This window comes from Mesoplodon mirus (assembly GCF_964341445.2).
Source record: "Mesoplodon mirus genome assembly, chromosome: 15".
Classification (NCBI taxonomy): domain Eukaryota; kingdom Metazoa; phylum Chordata; class Mammalia; order Artiodactyla; family Ziphiidae; genus Mesoplodon; species Mesoplodon mirus.
In genome coordinates, this window is record NC_138991.1 from 49,599,842 (window position 1) to 49,623,599 (window position 23,758).

General features: G+C 42.6%; 1 protein-coding gene across 10 annotated transcripts in view; it reads left to right on the forward strand.

The window, feature by feature from the left end:
* Window positions 1–14,190, forward strand: part of DCUN1D3 (defective in cullin neddylation 1 domain containing 3) — a 33,763-nt gene extending 19,573 nt beyond the window's left edge. For 8 of the 10 annotated variants that reach the window (XM_082645196.1, XM_082645195.1, XM_082645193.1 and 5 more), the window contains 2 exons: window positions 11,572–12,107; window positions 13,396–14,190. In XM_082645196.1, the coding sequence (XP_082501322.1) occupies window positions 11,677–12,107; window positions 13,396–13,879 (915 nt within the window). In that variant the 5' untranslated portion in view covers window positions 11,572–11,676 and the 3' untranslated portion in view covers window positions 13,880–14,190. Of the gene's footprint in view, window positions 1–4,668; window positions 4,989–9,481; window positions 9,736–11,571; window positions 12,108–13,395 lie in introns of those variants that run through there. The other 2 variants (XM_082645201.1, XM_082645202.1) reach the window with 2 other exon arrangements.
* The last annotated feature ends 9,568 nt before the right edge of the window (window positions 14,191–23,758 follow it).

Genomic DNA, 23,758 nt, shown 5'->3' on the forward strand with positions numbered 1-23,758 from the left:
GTGACAAAAAGAGCTTGTGGCATTGCTGCTTTATTTTAGGATTTTCTCATATTGTTTTTTTTTTGGAAAATAGGGCCTACCTGCTAAGGCAGAGTTTATTTATTTGTCTCTGTGTGTGTGTGTGTGTGATTTACTTATTTATTTATTTATTTATGGCTGCATTGGGTCTTCGTTGCTGAGCGTGGGCTTTCTCTAGCTACAGCGAGCGGGGACTACTCTTTGTTGCGGTGTGCGGGCTTCTCATTGCAGTGGCTTCTCTTGTTGCAGAGCACAGGCTCAGTAGTTGTGGCTCGCGGGCTCCAGAGTGCAGGCTCAGTAGTTATGGCGCATGGGCTTAGTTGCTCTGCGGCATGTGGGATCTTCCCGGACCAGGGCTTGAACCCATGTCCCCTGCACTGGCAGGCGGATTCTTAACCACTGTGCCACCAGGCAAGTCCCAGGGCAGAGTTTTAATAGACAGCATTGCAGTTGGCCATCAGGTGGTGGCAATTTTGTCAGATAAGTATGGGCGGGAAGTGGGTGGGAATTGGGCTGGAATCATAAGATGTCTTACTTTGCCAAGCCTGTAATACCATGATGCCAGCCACCAGGTATAAAGCTCTATTTTTTATTTGATTATCTGCTTATCTTTACCCATGTTAATGTACCCTTTGGCCTCATGCCATATGAGTGCACATTTGTGAAATAAGTAACTTGAAGAAAAAGGCTCAAACCTTAGGGCCTCAAGTTTCAACCTGCAGGGAATGTATTTCCAATAAAGACACACTAACATGGGCATTTCCTGTCACCGTCTTCAAAACCTGAATGCTTTCTAAATAGGCCCCAAAGAGAAATTGTTTCAATAATAGTCACTGAAACCAAGAGGGTAGCAAAGTTCTGGTCAGGTCTGGTCTTTCAGTTTCATAGGATGTGGTTTAGATCAAATAACCTATTTTAGTCGGAAGATTGATCATGTTATTGCATAGGGAAAGACTTCCAAGAGCTTTTGCTTTACAGCCTTTCACGTGGTGTCTGAATGCTGGGAGGAGGTTCCTCCTTGGGAACATGAAGATGACAGAAGTATACACAATAGAAAAAAGCAGCTGTAAGTGCTCTGTGGCATATTTGCTTGAAGGAGGCTTAAGGTTGTAAGAATTGCAATTGGAAAGGTTCTTTTTCTCATTAGTCATACCATCTTTTAAATTCTTTTAAATAGCATCATCATGGTCCACCCAGTTGTAACGGAATTTTACAGTTTGCTCGAGTTTGGGATCATTGGTCTTAGGGTTCAGCTCAGGGGTCTCTTGATATATTGGGTTGAAATTGTGGCCTAGTAAGTTGGTCTTCGACCCTGGTATCAGATCTTCTGTTTCTTTGCTCTGTGAGTAGAAGAGATCTGAGTGACAGCTGTATCTTGGTAGGGACTCCTGTTGTGACAGAAAACCTGACTTCTGGCTAACGAAAAAGGAGAATTAATTGGCTCATACAACTGTGAAGTTCAGGCTTTGATCTGACTTAGGTACAGTTGGATTCTGGGTGCAAATAATGCCTTCAAAACTGATTTTGTCTCTTGGTAGTGATTTTATTCTGCTGTCTTAGGTGCATTTGAGTCGAGACCCATCTGATAAGAAGGGACAGTTTAACTCTCACAGTGATCCTTGGATAGGCATTATTATTTTCCCTGGTGCTCTTTCTGGTAAGATGACCAAAGCAGCTCCAACCTCCTTTGCTTTCGGTGCTAAGATTCACTTTGTCTGACTTAGGTTACCTGCATACTCCTGGCCCAATCATTGAAGCCAAGGGCATAGGAGGCTTTGGTGGGCTTGAGTCACATTGTCCATTATGAGCCCCACCCAACTTACATGACCAAGAGTGAGGGAGAGGAATCTTCTAGTGAAAATTGGTGGCCACCTGATGAAGAACCTGGAGGCTGGGGGAGCAGACAAGTCTCTGCTGTAAGCGACAATATCCTTTGGTCCAGTCTGAAGCTAGAAAGCCATATAATAAGTCTGTGGTCTAAATCCAGCCTATTAACCGTCTCAAGGGTGCCACAGTTCCATTTTGAACGAGCCTCTTGCTCCCTGGGCATGTGATTCACTCAGTTTGAAGTCCATGGGTCAGACCCTTCTACCCCAACGCATGATAAGAGGACCTCATTAGACCTTAGCATGGGCGTTATCTGTTTTGTGTGTGTATATGACATAGGGGAAGGTTCATTTTCTTTTGAAAGAATAAATTGGGGAAATGTAGATATAATTGAAACATACCCTTATGATTAATCTCTTCCTGTCCCCCACACCGTACCCCACCCCCATCATTTAACAACACTGTCTTGAAATCCTTGGAGCCAAAATTGTTGGATTTGTCAGCCTTTTGATGTGATTTACAGTGAAGCAAATGCTCTCTCTCTTGTTTTCCATCCTCCTTTGGCGGTTTGATATTTTTCCTTAAATATGTCTTAAAGTGCTTTTGGTAAGGTGTTTTTTTTGGCTTTTTTTTTTTAAAGAAATTGAATTGGTTGACACATATTACAAGATGATGTAAATACTCCCAGAACACTCCCATTATATAAGTTGACACTACTTTTTTTGAATTCACATTGAATATTATATATATAATATTTTTTTGCACAGTCTTTGATCTGTTGTTCCACTTCTAGGAATTTATTCTCAGGAAATAATTATAAATGTGCTGAATTTTAGCTGCTATTCTGCTTGTTATCCCAGTATTGTTTATAACAGTGAGCTATTGGAAGCAAACTAAATGTCCAACAATGAGAGTTTATTTTAAATTGACAAATTATCAATGAAAGACCTATCTGGCTCTTAAATCTGTTTTAACAGAGAGTCTCAACCTTTCTGTAACCCCTCTGCAGTGCAGCACCAAATTTTTGACAGAGTGAGTCGTAGGCTATAAATAGTTTATGGGTTTTGTGAAATAGCTGGTGTGTCAGTGGCGATACCAGTACTGCCATTGAATGCTGCTCTTTTAAAAGTATTTGATGAGAGAAGATTTATTTGAAAAAGTATAAAATGGAAAAATTTGCAAAATAGAATGTACAGTACAACGCAGTTTTGTTTAAAAGTTCAGTGTGTGTGGTATGAACATGCATGTATTTACTTAGGTGTGCCATCCATATGTGCTTATATAAAACCCTGAAAGGATATACTCCAAAATATTAATTGTAGGTGGTGGGATACTAGGGGACTTTTTTCTCTTTATGCTTCTCCGTATTTTCTAAACTTTACAGAATAACTATGTAATGCTTTTGAATTTGGCAGTGGGTAAGAAAGTCTTAGTGGCCTTAGTTCTCTGACCAGCTTACTGATGTGGTTGAAATCGGATAGTTTATTATACAGATCTTCCTTCTGTCCCTCTTCCTCTTCCATCTACTATGCATTAGCAGTCAGCTTCCATCATGGGCCTCTAGGAAAAAACTGATAAATGTGGCCTTAATGAATTTGGATTTTTTTTTTTTAAAGACTTAGCAAACATCACATTAGTTACCATGTGATGAACCTGAAATCTATTTAGAAGAGATGTGGCTCTAGAAACCACATCTGTACATTTGTGGTCATCACTCAGGTGCCCCTCTAAGACGTCTGCATGCACTCATTTATCATCTTTATATTGGGTTCCTTTCTCATCTTTTGACTCATTTCATAGTTTCCTTTCTTGCCTTTCTTTTACTTAGATGCAAAGACCAAATCTTAACTCCAGTTAACTATTTTTCAGTCAGTTATTGACTACTGAATTCCTCAGGTGACTGAAAGGTGAACAGTTGATGTGGTAATTGGGTGTTTGAGGACTAATTATCTACAATCTGGTAGACCTCCAGGGTGGCTGGTATCCATATGCTAATTGGAAGCAGGGAAGTGGTGCCTAACCAGTGGTTTTACCTTCAATATGGCCTAATGAGGCTGTATCCTGAAGATAAGCTCCAAGCTAAAACCAGAGATAAAGAGTATAGCAGGCATGCCATTTTTATTATGGTACCAGAGCACAAATCCAAGACAGCTCTCTGGTTTTAAACAGGGAAAGTTAGTTAATGAAAAAGCTGGTGCAGAAACAAAAAGAGTGGCCAACCTAGAAATCTGGTGCCTGTTAATGATGTGTACTTTGCAAATAAGTGGGCAGTCTGACTTGTCCAGATCAATAGTGACAGCAAAAATATTCCAAGTGTGGGTCAGTAGAATAATTCAGCTCTTTTTTGGTTGTTTTGAGTCATGTGGGATTAAACATGTAGCAGCTCTGGAACCCAGAGGCCAAAAATGCTTGATTCTTTGGTATTTGGAAACTATAGTATACGTGTGTGTTGGCTTGGTTGTATTTGGCAAGTAGTATTTGTTCTTGTGAGCCCACGCTGACTTCAGTCCTCAGACCTCAGTTGTATATATATCCTTAGTATATCTGAAGTATGCAAGGTAAGGAATGTAAGAACTCTTTAAAAAGAAAAGAAAAATTCTTTTGTACAAAGCTGACTGGTCTTAGTCCTGTGACCTAAGATTATTTTACAGAAATATAACCAATTGGTTTATTTTCTTTTTAAAAAATTTTACCTTTCCTCCCTCCCTCTTTTCCTCCATCCCTCTTTCCGCACTTTTTTTTTTTTTTTTTTTTTTTTTTGCGGTACGTGGGCCTCTCACTGTTGTGGCCTCTCCCGTTGCAGAGCACAGGCTCCAGACATGCAGGCTCAGCGGCCATGGCTCACGGGCCCAGGCGCTCCGCAGCATGTGGGATCTTCCCGGACTGGGGCACGAACCCACGTCCCCTGCATCGGCAGGTGGACTCTCAACCACTGCGCCACCAGGGAAGCCCTCTTTCCGCACTTTTGAGATTGGTTGATGCAGAAAGTCTTGTGTTCCTACCCATCCCTAACTGGAACTGCTGTTTTAGCTTGCTGCTTGCAGTACATTTTAGGACAGAAAGTCTTTTAAAAGCATGAAAATAGCAGACGCGTCTCATTTGCTTTGGCAGAGGAAACAGCTTTTCCTCCCAAGTAGCTCTAGGTAAGACCTAATCTCCAAAGGTGCTCTTGTAAGTCCCAAGTTCCAAATGACAGCAAGCAGAAGACTTTGCATTTTAAAGTACTCCCTCAGTCTTTCCTCCTTGTTATTTTTGCAAGTTTACTTTCTAGGAAGTAGTTTATAAATGGACACCACCCATTTCCCAACTTTTTCTCAGGTCACTCAGCATCTGCAGCTGCCAGTTGGGATCAAGAGGCTCTTGTGGTCTTGCTTTGAGACTCCCCAGGGAGGTGGCTTCTGCTAGTACAGCTGCTTTAGCCCCTGGCAGCTGGATGTCTGGCATATATAGTAAGAAGTAAAATCATGCGCCCAGCTAGCTATACAAACTGTTTGGATGGAAGTTGGAAAGATGGGTTTCTTATTGCTATAATATGTAGAAGCACCAACATTCATCAGTGGCTTCTTGCTTCTGAACAGACTCTAGATGGGAACAGAATGGGAGGGGTGGATTGGATCAGTTCCTTCTCTCAAGGAAGTCATCAGAGTAGATCTCAAGTGCCTTGCTGACACAGGATTTTGGTGCCAGCCTTTGCCCCCTGTTTTTTGGCTCCCAGCCAGCTATAACAGTGAGCCAGCTTGCTCTGTTTTCCATATGTAAGGGTCTATTCCTGACCCTGCAGAGTTCAAACTAAGATGATTAGGACAGGGAAGCCTGCAAAAACAGTGTAATCTTTTACCTCTTGTTCAGATTGGAGTAGCTCTGCTTTCTGTGTCTTTTTGGACTTCACATTTTCCCTTGGCTCTAACAGGCTTGGGCAAGAAGTATGAGAGCTGTTCACTGAGGAGGCAAAATGCCTGTCCTCAGAAGCCTTGCAAATCTAGAACTTCAGCCTCTCTGGATACCAAAACGTGAAGGTAGTCCCAGAGTATTAGACTTGGAAGGATTTTAATCATGGGAACACAAACTCAGAGAGGTTAAGGGACTTGTTCAAGGGCACACATTGCTTAGGGAGATCCCAGACCAGAACTGAAGGCTTCCTGGGAGTTTACGCTGTTCCTGTTGACTCAGTACCTCTGGAGTACAATCAGGTGTTGATAATGTATCTTTTCTTCTTGGGCCATCATCATCTCCTTAGGGGAAGGATATATCCTGGCATACATCATAGCAAAGAACAGTAAGTAGTGAGGCCAGTGATGCAGAATGGTGAGTTTAGAATCACACTGCCTGGGTTTGAATCCCTTTTCCTGTATGACCTCAGGCCAAATCCTTTAAACTCTGTTCAGTTTCCCCCTCTGTAAAGTGAAGGATATATTATCTTCCTCATAGAGTTGTAGTGGGTTAAATGTGATAATTCATGTCAGTCTCCTCAATACATACATGTAACTTAAAAGGTATTGCTATTAATAAACATTTAAAAATCCTGTCTCAACTTGGACCAACCAGATTGGTCCTTTGCCTCCTTCCTTTCCACTTTGTGCTTCCAGTCATTGAAGAACCAGAACAAGACTCATCTTCTCTGTGAAACTTTCCCATTGAGTTGATTTTGGAGTCTTGACAGACTGGTTTTATTTCCTAGTCCCACTGCTTAGTGGTTAAGAAACCTCAGTTTCCTAATCTGTAAGGGCTCTGACAACCTAGGTTGTTGTGAGGTTTGAAGGTGAGGTATATGAAGCAGATAGCCCCATGTCCCACAAATACCAATTTCTCTTCATCAGTCCCTCCACCTTTCTTTCCATAACACTGGTCCACACTCCACTCTCCTTTTCTGTCTCCATTTGTCTTTGTGTGGTTTAGCCCTTCATGGTCCTTCTGTTCCATAAGAGGTGATTCTGTTTCAGAGGTAGATAGTAAGTCCTAGAAGACAGGGACTTGCCTGATTGTCACTTCATGGAACTGCCTAAGAGATAGAAACAGTTTCCTGATCTCTTCTTCTCTGGCTCTCTGGAGCCAGAGCATCCACTGGGACCACGACCTCTGGGATTGCCCTCAGCCCAGCAGTGCCAGCGCCAGGCCTGGGGCCAGGCCGGCAGCCAAGCCCATCCCCAGGAACAGCAGCTGGTGCTGGCACAGGGAAGAGGGAGGCTGGAAGCTGATGCAGAGAAGGAGTGAGGGAGAGAGGCGAAGTTAGAGCTGAGACTGAAGGAGGAAAGCTGGAGGCTGATCTTAGTCCAGCATAAACTGAGCAGTTACTGTCTTTCAAGTAAACCCCCAAAGCTGTGCATAGAAGTAGGTTTCCTGGTTTGTGGCTTTTTTGCCCCCTTTATTCTTCTTCCTACCTTTCCTTTCTTCCCACCCCTCCTTGTCTCTCACTCCATTTCACTCATTTATGCCACTTTAGCTGAAACAGGAGAGCAGAATCACTTACTGCAAGAACAGGAAAGCTGCTGTGGGCATTTGGGGTGTCAGCATACCTGAACTGCCCCAGGAGACCTGGCCTGGCTGCTGACAAGAGCACTGTTCTAGAAGGGAGGCTTGATTCTGTCACCAACTTTGTGATAATAACAACTATAATAAAGGCTAACACTTACTGAATACTTTTTATGAGCCAGATATTGGGCAGAGGATTTTACATGGGTTCTCTCATTTACTCTATCCACCAGACCATGAGGTACAACTGTCCCATTAAAGTTACATGCTGATGGTCACAAAGTTGGTCCATCACCATGATTCAAATCCAGGTTTGTCTGCTCCCAGAGCTCTTCCTCTTAATGACTCTGCTCCAGTTTCTCCCTTCCTAGATAGCTCGTTGACCTCAGTGTACCTCCATTTCTCTTCCTATGAAATGGGGGTAATTATTTCATAGAGCTACATTTATATGTAGCTGTTACAATGTACTAACAAATACAAAGTGGTATTCATTAATAATGATGCTCTGTTAGTGAAATTTGGCTCTGGGGTGCCCAGATTGTGCTGAGGCTGTCCACTTCAGAGAGGTGGCAGGAGGACCACTGGCAAGGATAAATGAGTATGAGTAAGTAGCAAGTTGGAAATCCTGTCTGTCGCAGATCTACAGAGCTGGAACCTAGTGGAAAGGGAATGGAGTCTGGAACTGGCTGGAAGGTTGTCCCAGGTTAGGGACAGGGAGTGACCAGCAATTCAGAGTATCCATAGCGCACAGCAAATACCCAGCTTGATTTTATTCAGCATCATTCACAAGTCTTATCCTATGGAGGATCTGATTCCCCCAGGTATTTCTGACCAGTGGTGCATTTGAGCAGGGTCAGTGCTGTAGTTCAAGAGACTGTTTTTGAGCAAGACCCAATTGCATGACTCAAGGCAAGGGTAGGCGTCCTGTCTGGGCCTGGGGAAGCCAAAGCCTGGAGCCCATTGTTCAGATGGGACAAGCTGGGGCTTCCATCAGGCTAATCAGATACTACTCGGCTGTTAATAATGGCTGTCATATCAAGTGTTTTCTGTGTGGAGGACAGTGTGTGCCAGATACCCTTTATCTGCGTTTCCTGACTGAATCCTTACAACTGCTCTTTGAAGTAGATACCATTTTGCAGGTTGAGGAAATTCAGGTTTTGATCAGGGTCGAACATCCGGTGGCAGAGTTGGACTTTAAGAGCTGAAGCTTTTAACCATGCTGGTGGGCTGAAACATCACAGGTTTAAGAACTTTGGACTAATTCTAGTCCCCGCCTCTAGTGAGACTGAGCCTAATGGCATCTTGCCTGCCTGTGTCACGGTCTTAATGCTTGCCCGGGAGAGGGCAGTGGCTAGGACACCCTTCTTAGCACAGGGCATAGACCATGTTCTTTTTTTTTTTTTCCAGTGGCTAATTGTAAAACTCGCTGCTCTGTGATTGATGTGGTGACACTCCTGAGCTTGGGACCCATCCATTGGTGGGCTTTCCCGAGATGATCTGATGTAGGTGGGCTCAGCAGTCCAGCCTAGTGGTGAAAGGTCATGGCTTCTCAAGCCAGACATACCAGGTTCTGCTTGTGATCTTGGGTAATTTTCTTTGTGCCTCAGCTTCCCTGTCTTTAAATGGGGTTGTGGTGAGGATATATGAGTGTTATTGTCCATAAAGTGCTTAACATAGTGCCTGGCATGGTATCAAGCGCTCAGTAATTGATGACTACTATTATTAGCTATTAGCCAACAGCTAGTGGGTCCAGGGAAACTTTCAGCTTTAGAACACTTGAAGTGCTGCCACCCTGGGACACATGGCTGAGCACCATGATTGAGCCTGAGAAATCTCTGGGTACAGAACTATTTTCCCAAAGAAAGAGGAGACACAAAAGAAGGGAGCCCATTGAGTAATCAGGGGGCCACACTTACCATCAGATCTGAAAATACTTTTTTCTGGCTTGAGACCACAACTTGCTTCAAAGAAAAGGACCAGAATGGAAGAAAGGGATCCAGCCTTCTGGCACTTGCTGATTGATCATCTGTCTAAATTGATTTCCCCCTCCTTTTTTTCATCTGCTGGGCAAGTAAAATGCCTTCAGGTTTCAGCTGGTACTGCTGTGCCAGGTCATCAAAGATGCTGTCATGTGGAGGGCTGGTTGGGTAAATGGATTAGGGCCTCTTGGGAGGCCCATCTGTTCTGTCCCTATGTGAAGGCCTTGGCGCCAGGATTTGGAGGAAGCTGATATAATGCAGCATCTGTCCAATGGGGCAGGGGTGAGTAGCCTGGGGTAGGTGGGTCAGTAGGAAACCAGGAAATCCTCTTATCCTGCCAGGTACCTGGGCTTCCCTCAGCAGCGGGAGCTGAGCAGCAAAGCCTGGTGAGTCAGCGTGCCTGGGAATTAGAGTTGCCAGTCTGTGAGCATGTGGGATCTGTGTAAGTTTGGGCCTTCTGTTTCTTTCAGCATTTTAGTCTTTAGAAACACAAATCTGGAAACCAGACCCTCCACATGGTATAGTCCTGCTTGTTTTGAGATAATTCAGCTTGAACAGTTGCTTCCCTTGTATGCTGGTCTTCTAAGAATTAACCCCTTACCTTTTAAAATTGTAACAAGTTGTGCTTATGGCTTACTAGCTATATTCTAAAATCATAAAAAGGCTTTAAAAAACTTACTTGGGTCTGTCATTTTCCACACCAAAACCCTTCTAAGGGTTTCAGCGTGTTTTTGAAACCTAAGTGAAACTGCAAGTCTTTTTTTAAGGGCGTGTATAATCATGTCTGTCATGTACTCTTTGAAGGTGGACAATGGGACACACCCCGATACAGTGTGATTCCAGTAACTACAGGAATGATTCTGGTCTTCATTTTAAACTTGTACACTTAGAACATACCCTTAGAATTCCTTTTGAAGATAACTGAATTTATCCAAGCACTATTTGGAGGAAGCTCAAGTTCTTTAGGTAAAGTTTAAAGCTCCAGCCTTCCATTAAAAGCACCCTTCCGCCCCACTGCCAGTCTTCTTAGAGCTTTGAATTTGGATTGTGGAGGTCCCTGACCCTAGAGCTGGAGAGGCGTGGGACTGACATTGATTTGGTCTGCTTTCCCGACTATACTTCTGGCTCCTGGTCTAAATTTCTATTAACATTATAATTTCAGAGGCTGCAGTTATTATAGCAGGTAGCAAACCTTTATAAGTACTAAATTTTAGAGGGATCTTCTAGTGGACTAGTTGAAGGTAAGAATAAGAGTCTGAGTAGATAGAGTCTTCAGAGAAATCACCTCATCCCTGGCCCAGAAATTTCTAGCAATTCTTTAAAAAAACACTTTTTCGTTACTTAAGTAATAAATAAATCACTGTGATGTTTGTTATGTATCAGTGCAGGCTTTTCTTCATCTAGCCGTTATTCTGTCATTTAGACTGTATTTGGGTAAATCAGCCCTTCTTTTAAAATGGAGACGCTACCTTGGAAGAGTAAGCCTGCAGGCCCTACAGGACATTCACATTTAGTGTGAACTTGACTTTCCTCTACATACCACCTTGCTGGGGGTGGGGGTTAGAAAAGAAGCTCAGCGATTGGGACCCTTGGCGTGGAGAACAGTCTTGGTGGATGGCTCCCATAGGTGGATAGAGGAAGGGTGGAGAAAGGGCATTTCACCTACTGTGTGGGTGGGTCCCAGAACGGAATTTGAAGAAATCAAGACAAATTTTACTCTGTTATTTGGCTAGGACTCTTGACTAGTCTTGACTCTGCAAATTCTTTATCTCATCTTTAGGCCATTATGAAACTATATAGTTGTTTTGGATGTGGCTACCCCTTCTTCCTACTCATCCTACTTAAAAAGAACATCTGAGAGTTTTGACATTAGAGACTAGAAGATGAACCTTTTATTTGTACCTTCTGGGTTAATACAGGTCCAAATAACTTTCTTATGTGATGGCAAGTTGGCAAGACAAATTTCCTTTGGAATATTTCTGGCAAAACCGTAGTCTTCCTTGATGCATTCTGCACATGAATCAACTTCTTTGTGATCTATGTTACCTTAAGAATTTTAGGAATTTTCCTTATTGGTTCTCCATATGTGCTCTAACCACTGCATTTCCAAGGTGAAGGCATAGGCTTGCGAGGGAGATGATGATGAACTTGGGGTATTTCCCCTCGTTCATGGTTAGCTCATTGAAACAGAGTGGTGTTCCACTGTGCAGTCCCTGGAGGGAAGCTTGCATACTCTGTCTCCCTGTCCAGCAGTGATTGCTCTCTAATTTCCTTCCAGGTTGGCTGGCTCCTCTGGCTGATGGCATGTTGAGGCACGTGGGCCAGTGGCAACAAGGGCATCCAATCCAGAGGGGGCCACTCTAGAGGCCAGGCCACCAGCATCATGGGCCAGTGTGTCACCAAGTGCAAGAATCCCTCATCAACTCTGGGTAGCAAGAATGGAGACCGTGACCCCAGCAGCAAGTCACACGGGAGGCGGGGTGCAGGCCACCGTGAGGAACAGCTGCCAGCCTGTGGCAAGCCAGGTGGGGATATCCTTGTCAATGGGACCAAGAAGGCAGAGGCTGCTACTGAGACCTGCCAGCTGCCAACATCCTCAGGAGATGCGGGGAGGGAGCCCAAGTCAAATGCCGAGGAGTCTTCCTTGCAGAGGTTGGAAGAACTGTTCAGGCGCTATAAGGATGAGCGGGAGGATGCAATTTTGGAGGAAGGCATGGAGCGCTTTTGCAATGACCTATGTGTGGACCCCACGGAATTTCGAGTGCTGCTCTTGGCTTGGAAGTTCCAGGCTGCTACCATGTGCAAATTCACCAGGTTAGTCACAAATACTTCATGTCACCAGGTGATCAGAGGAGGAAAGAGCACCATTGAGCAGTGGTGCCCAGCTATGATAGAACTAGGTTGACTTCATAGGGTTTTGGGTAAATCTTATTTTCTTTTTCTGACCAGTTTCTCTAAAGCTATTCAGCCTCTGAGGAACTGGGTACCAACCATCCTTGCCTGAAGTTAAATGAGGAATAATCCATGTTGCCACGCTGCTGCCCCGCCCCACTGCTGTTTGACTTTTATCTTTTCTTTCACTCCTGTACTTGTCAATTCACTCACTTCCTCACTCGATGTTTATTGTACACCTATCATGTGTTAGGCATTGAGTGCCAGTATAGTGAGTGCCACTGGGGATGTGCTTCAGTAACTGCATGAAGCCAGTTGCTCCTTCTAGCTCTCTGCACATTACCCTTAGCCAGCCTATGTGCCAACAAGGACAGCTGGCCCTAGTTATCAACTAGCAGTTGTGTACATTGTCATGGTCATGCATCCCTGTAGAGGTTGTTTGTGGGAGACAACATGGCAGGGTCACTGCAAGGTGTGGTTTCCTGAGCACTGGGTTATAAGTAAGTAAGAAGAGTTGACTTTGAGAACCCCTCGATACAATTTTTAGTTCCTGGGTAGGTTACTCGACAGACCTCAGATGTTCTATCTTCAGCAGTTGCAGAAATCTCTGAGGTGATGATCAATGTGAGACCATGTTGTAAGCTAAAAGTGTTATATAGATGTTAAAAATACATACTCAATTTTTGTTTTTTAATAACGGAACTTTGATCTATGGTGGCAGAGTTACCCAGGTTCATCCAGAATCTTTGGCTTCAAAACCTTCCCTTGGCAGTCACCAAAAATATTTCAAAAACAAACAACCCCTAGAGAATCAAAAGGAAAACAGGAAGACACTCCCTATCTTGGAGGAGAGTCTACAGCTTAATCACTGTTGCAGAATGGGAAGCAGAGCATGGAGCAGGAGACTTTGAGTTTAGCTTTGGAAAGATGAATAGATGAGTGAATGAACCATTATCAGCTGTCTACCATGTACCAGGCACTATTAGAAGCAGCTGACATATTAACTTGTTTAGTCCTCACCAGAACCCTATGAAGTAAGGTAGTATTCTCACCATTTGGCAGATGAAGAAATAGGACTACAGTTAGCGGAGGAGTTGGCATTCAAATCCAGACAGCCTCACAGCTACCCTCTTAATTATGATACTATATCGCCTCTCAGTAAATGATACCGTTTACAATTATTAATTGTGCCCCCTCCTTCCTGTTGCAGGAAGGAGTTTTTTGATGGCTGCAAAGCAATAAGTGCAGACAGCATTGATGGGATCTGTGCACGGTTCCCTAGCCTCTTAACAGAAGCCAAACAAGAGGATAAATTCAAGGATCTCTACCGGTTTACATTTCAGTTCGGCCTGGACTCTGAAGAAGGGCAGCGGTCACTGCATCGGGAAATAGCCATTGCCCTGTGGAAACTAGTCTTTACCCAGAACAATCCTCCAGTATTGGACCAGTGGCTAAACTTCCTAACAGAGAACCCCTCGGGGATCAAGGGCATCTCCAGGGACACTTGGAACATGTTCCTTAACTTCACTCAGGTGATTGGCCCTGACCTCAGCAACTACAGTGAAGATGAGGCCTGGCCAAGTCTCTTTGATACCTTTGTGGAGTGGGAAATGGAGCGAAGGAAAAGAGAAGGGGAAGGGAGAGGTGCACTCAGCTCAGGGCCCGAGGGCTTATGTCCCGAGGAGCAGACTTAGTGGCTCTGTCTCAGGAGCAGCAGCAAGGATCTGCCCGCTGCCCTGCAGCCAACCAAGGAATTGGACCTTTCTGGAAATTACTGAAGATCCGGATATTTTCTACTTTACACCTTTCTCTGCCTTGTATCTGAAAGGGCTCTAAAATGCTGTATCATGTTTTAGGCACTTTCTTCACTTTTTGGATATTTTGGTTATTTCTTTTTTGGGGGGAGGGTCCCCCCAAATATTTGAACCTGGCTACATGTTGTGTATCCTTTTTTTTTTTGAAGCCTTCAGATAGAATAAGCCTGCCACTTCTTGCACAAATTAGATTTTTTGGGGGGGTGGGGGAGGGCGTAGAGCAGGGAGGGGGGATGGGACAGTTAGGTTGGATTATCATTACAAAACGATACAGTGCCAGATCTCAGTTTTGCATATTCTTGTTTTTCAGGGCAGGTCTGTACTGTGTGTAGTGCTGTTTACATCGTTGAATTTAGGTTGTAATAATTATTTTTAAAGATTTACACAGAGTTGAATAACAGTGTTAACTGTTAACCACATTGCATTAATTCCCAGGCGATTTAAAGCTCTTGGAGAGCCAAGGCCAACCAAGAGCATTTGCAGTCTGGTGACAACCCCCTTTTAAGCTAATTTATCTGGAACCCTTATTTTCCTCACTTCTTGCTCATTCCTTCTTTGACCTATTGCATTTCATGTTGAGTTTATCCTTCAACATGCTGCACCTGTCAGTCAAGTGAGCGGTTTTTTTAGAACACATTGTACTGAGAACCACTTAAGCATTGAATGCAGAGAAAGCAGTGCTACCTCAGTTTTGCTGGAAGTAGACTTTGATAGTTTTCTTTCTTTGATGAACTTTCTGTATTTTCACGTTCTAAGTGGAAATACTTTTTTTTTTTTTTTCATTTGCCTTGGAGCCAAAGTTTCTGTTCCTGGTGGTCAGAAAACTGTGCCTGCCGGCCAACTGACTTGAAGGAAAACTGTGGTATGGAGCTCTGCTTGAATTTTTTTTTTTTTTTTTTAATTGAGTATCATCAGCTTACTTGTCTGGCAAGTGCAGAAGCCTGGGCTGGCTTGAACTCTGCCAAACAAATATAAAAATGTATTTAATAGTTAAAACGTGTGCCCTTTCCCTTCTTGCTGCACCCATGTTATCACTTAACCCCCAGAAGTTATTTATTTTCTTCTTTGTTAATGTCAGGCTCATTTGGGGTAATGTGATGACTGTTTAGGTTTACATGACCCACCTCTCCTTTTCCTACCCCCAAATATGTATATATACATATATAAGGTATGTATATATTTTACCTATATAAAATATATATATATACACATATATGTATCTATATTTCTTTGTTTCTTTGCCTGCTAAAACTGGCTATAAAAGGGAGCCTTCAATATATATAGTATAAGAAGAGTGCCAGGGAACATCATAATGGAGGCTTTTGAATCAGAATTTGGACCAGTTTCATTAAAGAGAAGATTAATTTTCTCAGCCTTTTCCTCACAAGAGGGAGTCCCAGTTCCCCAGACTCCTCTGCGTGATCGCTCCGTAAGGCCAGCTTTGGCCAAACTGCCATACAGGAGCTGACTCTGGTCCTACCTGGTTTCAGTAGAGGGTCCTCTTGTTATTTTTCCATTAAAAAAAAAAAAAAAGTCCTCATAAAACTGTACTGGAAGGGTGGGTGGCAGGAACTTGTACTGTTCAGCTTCCAACACTTTGGAACAGATTGAAAAGGGAATCTTTTAAATAAAAAAATATTTACACTCTTGAGGTAATGAAGAGTTTGTCTATTAAACATTTGGAGTTTTCTCCCCCAACTTACCCCCATCTCCCTCCCAGGTATATGTTTCTCAGCCTGGGCAGGAATCACTTATTTTGAGTTCCTTTATTAGTAGCCTACAGCTCTGGGCTCCCATATTTACAAAAATGATTTAAGCAGTTTCTGCAGTCGATGTTTTTCTAAAATTGGTATTGACAATAGGAAACATACTTGAAGTTAGATGTTCTTTTCTGAATCTTAACCCTGACAGTTGCCCCTTCTTAGAGGGATGGATGGGAAACTTTAAAGTCAGCCACAGTAGGTTGGCAGTACTGCTGGAAAGCTGACGGGGATCCCAGTCCAGATGTCTGGCTTTGTCCTAGCCTAAGACACAAGATCCTTGCATAAAGAGTTTCTAGAGGTCCTAGCAGGTTCTGTGGCTCAACTGTAGTCAGGGCATCTAGAGTGAGGTGTTAACAAGACTGCCTTTTCATCCAGCCAGTGTGCAACCCCCAGTTTTTCCCAATTCTGGATTGGGTAGAGGTTGAATAAGGGTAAAGGCAGGCTGCTCCTAGCCAGGTAAGGCTTTTTCTGTCTCAGATCAGAAGGGTGTATGGAGAGAAGGGCACAAAAGAGGTAGATGCTGAATATCCTGAAGACTCTGGAGGAACTGGATTCTTTCAGCCTATAAGAAGGCATGATTCCATGCATTGGGTGTGCTATGATGGGTGGTTTTTTGTTTTAATTCAGCTCTTCAGCTTCCTCAACAAAAGAACCATTAAAAAAATTATTTTGGGTTATATATTTAATGGTTTATTTGTTGCAAAAACGCAAATTAGAAGCCTGAAAAGAGAATGGTCAGGGAGGGAGTTTCCTTCCAGTTTTGAGTCCTTAATGCAAGGAATTCAAGCTTCTACAGTATCCTGGGCCAGTGCTTATTAACTTTCTCATGAAAAGCAGTTTTCTGCAAAGGGATCCAAGGTAGTATGTGTGTGTAGGGTTTGCAGTTGCACTTGTGGGAAATGAAAGGTCCCTGTTCCTCTTCACCTAGAGATAGGTTTGCTGCTTAATGAGTGAGCAGTAATTGCTCACTCAATGAGTTGAAGAGGTCAATGCATGCCCCTCAAGTAAGCCAGTGCACCCTTCACTTTAGCAATATGACACCAGAGTGGTGTGGTGGTGTGGAGAGGGGCAGGATGTGGATGCCAGTTTGAAAATAGGCAAATATCAAGAGTGGCTACAACAAACTGAATATGTTGGGAAATTGCTTGATTTTTGGCAGTGGTTTTGTGTGTGAGCTTCTGTGATATTTCTTTAGCAATTGATTAGAAAGCTGTATGAGATGAAGTGTGCCTCATTGAATTGCTCTTCCCCTATCCCTGCCAAATCTGAATGTATCATTCCTAGCCCTGCCTCCTGTAATGACACTTTGCTATGCTTCAGCTAGTTGCCTCAGCAGTTCGCCCTGCCAGATGTGCTCACATGTGTGAGTTGGGTCCAAGATCCCATTTCAACCCTTCTGATAAGAAAAAAATCTAGAGCTGGGTAAAGATCCAAATTTCAACCAAGCCCTCAGGCCCAAGGAAATCCAATAGAAACGTACAAGGCAGTGTTTTCAATATTAAACTTCCCTAAGGAAGGCACAAACTAGCCTTCTTGGAAAGGAAGAAAGATTATGCCACACATTATTTTTGGTCCTTTAAACAGTACGGATCTCCCAAGGGCTGGTGGCAAAATTCAGTCCTCAGTGCTGGAGCCTGCAGGGTGTGGGACTCCACAGTTCACGTGATGGCCTCATATACTATACACCATGCCAAATTTAAACAACGGTAGGAAATTACTGGGATAAAGACCTGGTATAGGTTTAAAAAACAAAACAGAAGATCTGTATCTAGGACCGTGTTTAGTTTGCTGCATTTAAAGTAAAGTCTTCAGTGCAGTGAAGCCCAAAGGTAGACCCAATTACACAATTATAAGGGCTGGAAGAAAGCTGCTGTTTTGCTGTAGTAGCCCGCTTTGCTATTTCTGTCTTATGTTTGGTTAGTGATGACCTGAATATCTTGGTAATTGACAAGGTCTTCCTTGGGGGACTCCAGCAGTATCTTGTTTAAAGAAGATGGACTAAAAGGACTATTAAGTCATTAAAGTGTTAATTGGGACTCATTTGAGAACACGTGACGTTGATCTTCCTCTTAATCCAGTCTGTTTTCTGATTCATATAGAGGGGTTCCCACCCACTTCCCCTTCAGAGTTTACTCCTTTGCTAAGCTGTAATTATAGCATACATCCAGGTTCACCTTGACTGGCACTGCCTTACAGTGAGGATCTGCAGTTGTTTTTCCTCACTGAAAGACAAAATTGAGTAACCATCAGATTCTGCTTCTGATTCAGGTGCTAGGGCATCACATCCTCCTCCCTATTTCTCTTCTTGGAAACTGAGCCTGCTCTTCCACCACCCACCTTCCCTAGTAGAAACTTTCAACACAAACCTTGGATATTGCCAAAGCCATTCAGCAGCTGCTGTGGTTTTATTTCCAACACACATTTATTCTGGGAGAAGTGTCTTCCCTCTGACCCTGGTCCCAGCCCCCTGAGTCTGTTATTAATTGCGCTTACCTGTTGCACTAATGAATATGATTCTAGGTTTCAAAGGGGGAATTTGAAGCAGTAGGCAAATGGGGCTTGGATAAATTGGTCCTACAAATAAGATACCCTGCCTTAACCCACTGAGGTGATGAGTCCACTACTCATGTGACCCTCCACCTTTGTGGATTCCTCTTGGTTTGTGACCAATGTGTCTGTTTCTTGAAGTTGTACAAATTTGTTGACAAAAGTCAATACTTTGATTTTTATTCTCTGCACTGTTGCACTCTCCAAATGGCTCCTTGAATTTTTTTATTAACTTGTTACACATATTACTGTCACTTTTTTATTTGGAAGGTAACCTGCTATTGGACTTAATAAATTTGTTTACTTGACTATTGACAATTCTGCAAAAAACAAAAAACCAACCCCCAAACAAAAAAAAACAGTGACTTCATTCTGGGGTGAGCTTTACCCACCAGGAGCCTCTTCCACCAACCTACTGGATGGCAAATCCTGTGCTTTGTAAAATAATCCAGATGGTACAGGATCCCCAGCTACAAACATGGACTGTTGACCTCCCACTCACCAAACTTAATGGCTTTTGGAGTCCCAGGACTTGTAGGCAAGAAGCAAATGAGTCCTCACAGGGCCACTACCTAAACAGTCTTACCTTAGCAACTGATGTTGATTCCCTCGAAGAATAAAAAGTGAACACTGTTCTAAATGGTTCGCTCCTACATCTATTAGGTTGGCAGTGATTAAGGCAAAGGAGGCAAGCTGAAAACTGTCAAGTGCTACTGCTCTGTGACCTTTGGCAAGTTAAATTCTGTGTTTCCTTTTAGTCATCTGCAAAATCAAGAGACTTATTTCTATCAGTGTTAGGATTTAGAAGAACATCTGTGATTTATAAAGCACCTAAGACACATAAGTTTAAGGTTTCCAAAAGGCTGTTAGGTGAGTAATGCAGGGACTCCAGAGAAGAAGGTTGGCATGGTCACACACAACCCTTCACAAGTCACTGCCCCTCTTGGGGGCTCAACTTCCCTCTGTGCCACATTGGGAGGATGGGGGGCTTAGACTAACATGATCCCTGATGGCTCCATCTGGCTCTTACATTCTGGAAGTCTAATTGTGGTACATCTTAGCTTCCTTTCATTGTATTTTCTGTCTAGTTATTGTTTATGCTCAGGAAAGCTATTGGCTAGCCATCTTAAAGGCTAGGTAGGGCCTTTGATGCAGGCCCTAGTGGCCTTCCCAAAGATTCCCAGCCAGCCTCATATAGGTATCTTCTAAAAATAAGTACAGTGGTGGCATGAGATGTGCTTTTATTTTTCTTTTCAGTTGGAAAGGGCTTAGGAGTCATGACTACCTCCTCTTTCTAGCTAGGAGAGGGTTATAAGGTTTCCTCAATGAACTGGAATTTTTCTTCTCGTATTACCAAGGTCAGCATCAGATGGAGGCTGGAAGGAAATCTAGGGGGTGACTTTCCTCACTTAAAAAAGTAAACCTTCAAAACATGTACTTATTTTCCCAGTTGGCTCTTGGGCTTGTGTCTTCTTTGGCTCTTCTGAGCTACTGAGCCCAGCCAAGGCCTTACAAATAGAGGTGTGGGGAATAATAAAGTGAAGATTACTGATTTGGGTGCCTATATAGAACATGGAGCTATTCAAAGTGTTGTCTTGGTGCTGTATGGCTAAAATCCAATTTTTGACTAGATGAGGGATAAGCAATTAATTCACACTATCACCAGATAAACATAACAGTATGTGGAATGGTATACTGAAGGTAGTGCTGAGGGTTCAGAGGAGAACAGTAGTCAACTCAGCACTGGCCTCTTCCTTCCTCCCAAATCCAGCTGCCAAAGCACATGGCTGGGTTAGCTCTAGAAGTCATTCTTTAGCTCTGGATTTTGACCTAGGTCCTAAAGAGTTAGTCTGCCTGGGAAGTTAAGGCAAGAGAGCCAGCCTAACCCCTCTCCCACTTCCTTTCCTTTGCTATGACTTCTGAGGATGCCCTGTCTTATGAAAGCCATAAGGCTCTTACGTGGGTTTAACATTCTTCCTATGTAATGTTCCAACCTTGATTCTCTTCTTACCTTAGGGGTGCTAAGAAAGCCCTAGTGGAATATGGCAGCAATGCAGGGAGCAGCAGAGCACCTAACTCTGCATAGTGTTCTCTAATCCATGCTGATGAGGACTTTATGGGCCCACGTTTATCTGGGGTGGTGCTGCTGAAATTGCTAGTATATTACAATACAGAGCTACAAAGTAAAATGGTACTAGTGTTAAGACACGACAGAAGAACACATAGACACAAGGCTCTTGTGTACACAGACTTACATAAATAATGCAGCCTCCTTTACTGAGTAAAGATAGATAATTGGATAAAATCTAAATATTTGGGGGAAAGTTACATATATCAAAATAAGTTCCAGGAGGAATAAGGTATATGTGTAAAAAATCATTAAAAAAACAATATATGTATGTGATATATATTATCAATGGGTATTAAGTTGATCTCTGGATCAGTCAAAATGTTTTAAGCATAAAAGCAAATAGAAAAAAATGAAAGACAAGAACAAACTTCTAATACTACCTTAAAAAACTAGAAACATTTTTGCAATAATTGACAAATGGACACTATACTTAATGTGTAAAGAGACCTTAAAAATTCAGAATGGGAAATTCATTATGGAAAAGACAACAGAAACATGAGCAAAGGATATGGACAACTCTCTAAAGAAAAACAATTGGCCAAAACCTTCTGGAAAAAATAGCAGATGACAATCTAAAGGGTATTCAAATAAACAGAAATTAAACCTATAATGAAAAACTTTTTTAATCTGTCAAATTAACAAAGATTTGAAACAAATTGATGCTAGCAAACACAAGGTAAAAACTTTCCTGGAATTAAAAAATCCTTCAGTGTTCATACTTTTTAAAAAAGCCCAGTAATTTCACTTCTAGGAATTTTTCCTCAAGAAATAATTATCTGCCAAAGATGTATGTGCAAGGATATGATTGGCAGCATCATTTGGGAACAACTTAGTGCCAACCATAGGGGACTGTTTTAGAAATTATGGCACACATCAACATGTTGGAATATTATGCAGCTATTAAAAACTGCTTTTGAATAATGGAAAAAGTATGATAGAAGATTGTAAAACAGGGGCAGTCATTGACTGAGTGGTGGGATTAGATATGGTTTTAACTTTTCTAGATTTTTCAAGTTTCCATTAATGGATTTCCTTTATAATAGGGAAGAGAATTTACAAAAAGGGGGACAAAAGGAAATGAAAATGACATGGCTGAGTGTCCTACTAAACAACCCCACTATGAGTGAGGAGGCCAGAAAGTTGGGGAGTAATATGTTCAAAGCCTAAACCAAGTGTTCTGTGAAAACCCTTCAAGTTGCCTTTCCCCCCCCAAATGAGAAGCTGCTCCTGCAGCTGCCTTGGCAGCTCTGCATTGGCTGCCTAGAAGGGTGTGGGAGGAAAAATGCACAAACGCACTTATGAATGGAATGTGTGTTTTGCAAGAGGCCAAGTTGGCAGCTTTGGCTTCCAAAAGGTGGGAGCATCAGCTGAAAGAACAGTGTGTGCAGACCGGGGCCTCAGAGACCTTATGGTCCAGGCCTATCTCTGTAGAGTTCTAGAGTTGGGGGCCCGTGGGGAAACTTCCACCCCCACCCATCCAGGAAAAGGAATGGCCTTGGCTGTTCCTAGGAGCAAAGGGAGTGCTCTTGGCACAGGGAACCTTCATCTGCTCTGTGAATATGCAGTTGGAAGATGATCCTCAATAAAATGTAGGCTTTCCCTAATTTAATTCTCACAACAACCTTATGAAGTAGGTACTAATGTTGCCATCTTTAAAATGAGGAAACTGAAGGGAGCTCCCTGGTGGTCTAGTGGTTAGGATACCAAGCTTTCACTGCTGTAGCCAGGGTTCAATCCCTGGTCGGGGAACTGGCAAGCTCAGTGGCATGGCCAAAATAAAAAAATAAAAAATAAAATGAGGAAACAGGCTCAGAGAGGGCAAATAATTCATACACATCCCACTATTTGGTCATTTTCCACAAACTGAATCTTTAAATATTCATAATAATCCTTAAAAGTAGATACATCCTCATTTTATACAGCTGTAGAAATGGACTCAAACAAGGTTAAGTGACTGGCCCAGGAGCACAGCTGAAGTGCCAACGTAGACAGACACTTATTTTGTCTCAGGACTGGAGTCTCAAGAGGTAAACAGCAGCTGAACTCCCACAGCTTTGGAGCTCAGCTGCAGGGGGAAAGAATCCAGCAACATTGTTTCAAGATGTTCTCAAGGCCTTGCAGCTGAGGTCAGCAGTATACCTGGGGAACTTCGCTCTTTACAGGGGAACTTCATCCAAAATCACAAAATCAAGAGCTTCAGTTCTGGCTCCTGGTTCCCAACTTCCAGATCGTACAGAAGTTGCATTTAAAGGATTAAACACTGCCTCAAATGCCCAACCTTGAGAGTTATTTTATTTTTTTCTAACTATGAAAGCAATATATGATGACTTAAAAAAAAAAAACGGCCTATATACAGAAGAGCATTTGGTAAAATCGAATCTGCCAATCCCACTAGCCAGAGACAAATACTGTTCATATTTTGGTATATAGCCTTCCAGGTTTTGTTCCAAGGCTGTGCATATCTTTGTATAGTTTTTTCTGCTCAAACTATACAGATTATCCTGTAACTCTCCATGCTTTATACAACCTATAATATACTATAAATGCACAATCTCATCTTCACAACAATCCTATAAGATGTATACCATTATTTTGTACCAAGCACAGAGATGTTAAATAATTTACAGTAATTCAAGCTCACCTAACTAAAAAGTAGGAAAGCTGGAATTCAGAGTCTAGCAGTTTGGATCCAGAGGTCTACTGCTGCTTCTTGTAGATCTCTTTCACTAGAGATTTTATTTACACACACATGTGCATGCACACACACATAATTTTTAAAAATAGCTACCTAGAATTCCATTGAATAACCCCATGACATCTCCTCCATACATGTTTTTGAGGATATTACTCTAGGAGTGGAATTGCAGGGTCCCAGTGTAGACAGAAATTTAACAAGATTTTTTGTAATGATACATACTACCTGCCAGATTAATTCATCTCTTCTGGAGGGCAGCTAATATCTCTATCAGTTTTGGAACTGTGTGTGCCTGTGCCCATGTCCTTTCCAACACAGAATGTTGACAATTTGAGAGTTGATAAAAAAAAAAAAAGCAAAGGCTTTTACTGAAATTAAAGCTTCTAAGGGGGAGCTCTGGTGTGATGGAGGCACCTGTTGGTAAAGGGTAACACTGCAGTCTCACTCCGAAAGGAAGGAAGCATTCCTGAAAATTGAATTGAAAGGGGGCTTCCTGGATTGGTTAAAAGCTAAAAGAGTCAGTCTTCAACCTTGCTCTGGTGGACCTGCCAGATTCGCAGTCAGCCTATCTTTTTCCTTCAATGTTATAAAAGCGATTAATAGAAAACACTTTGCCTTACAGA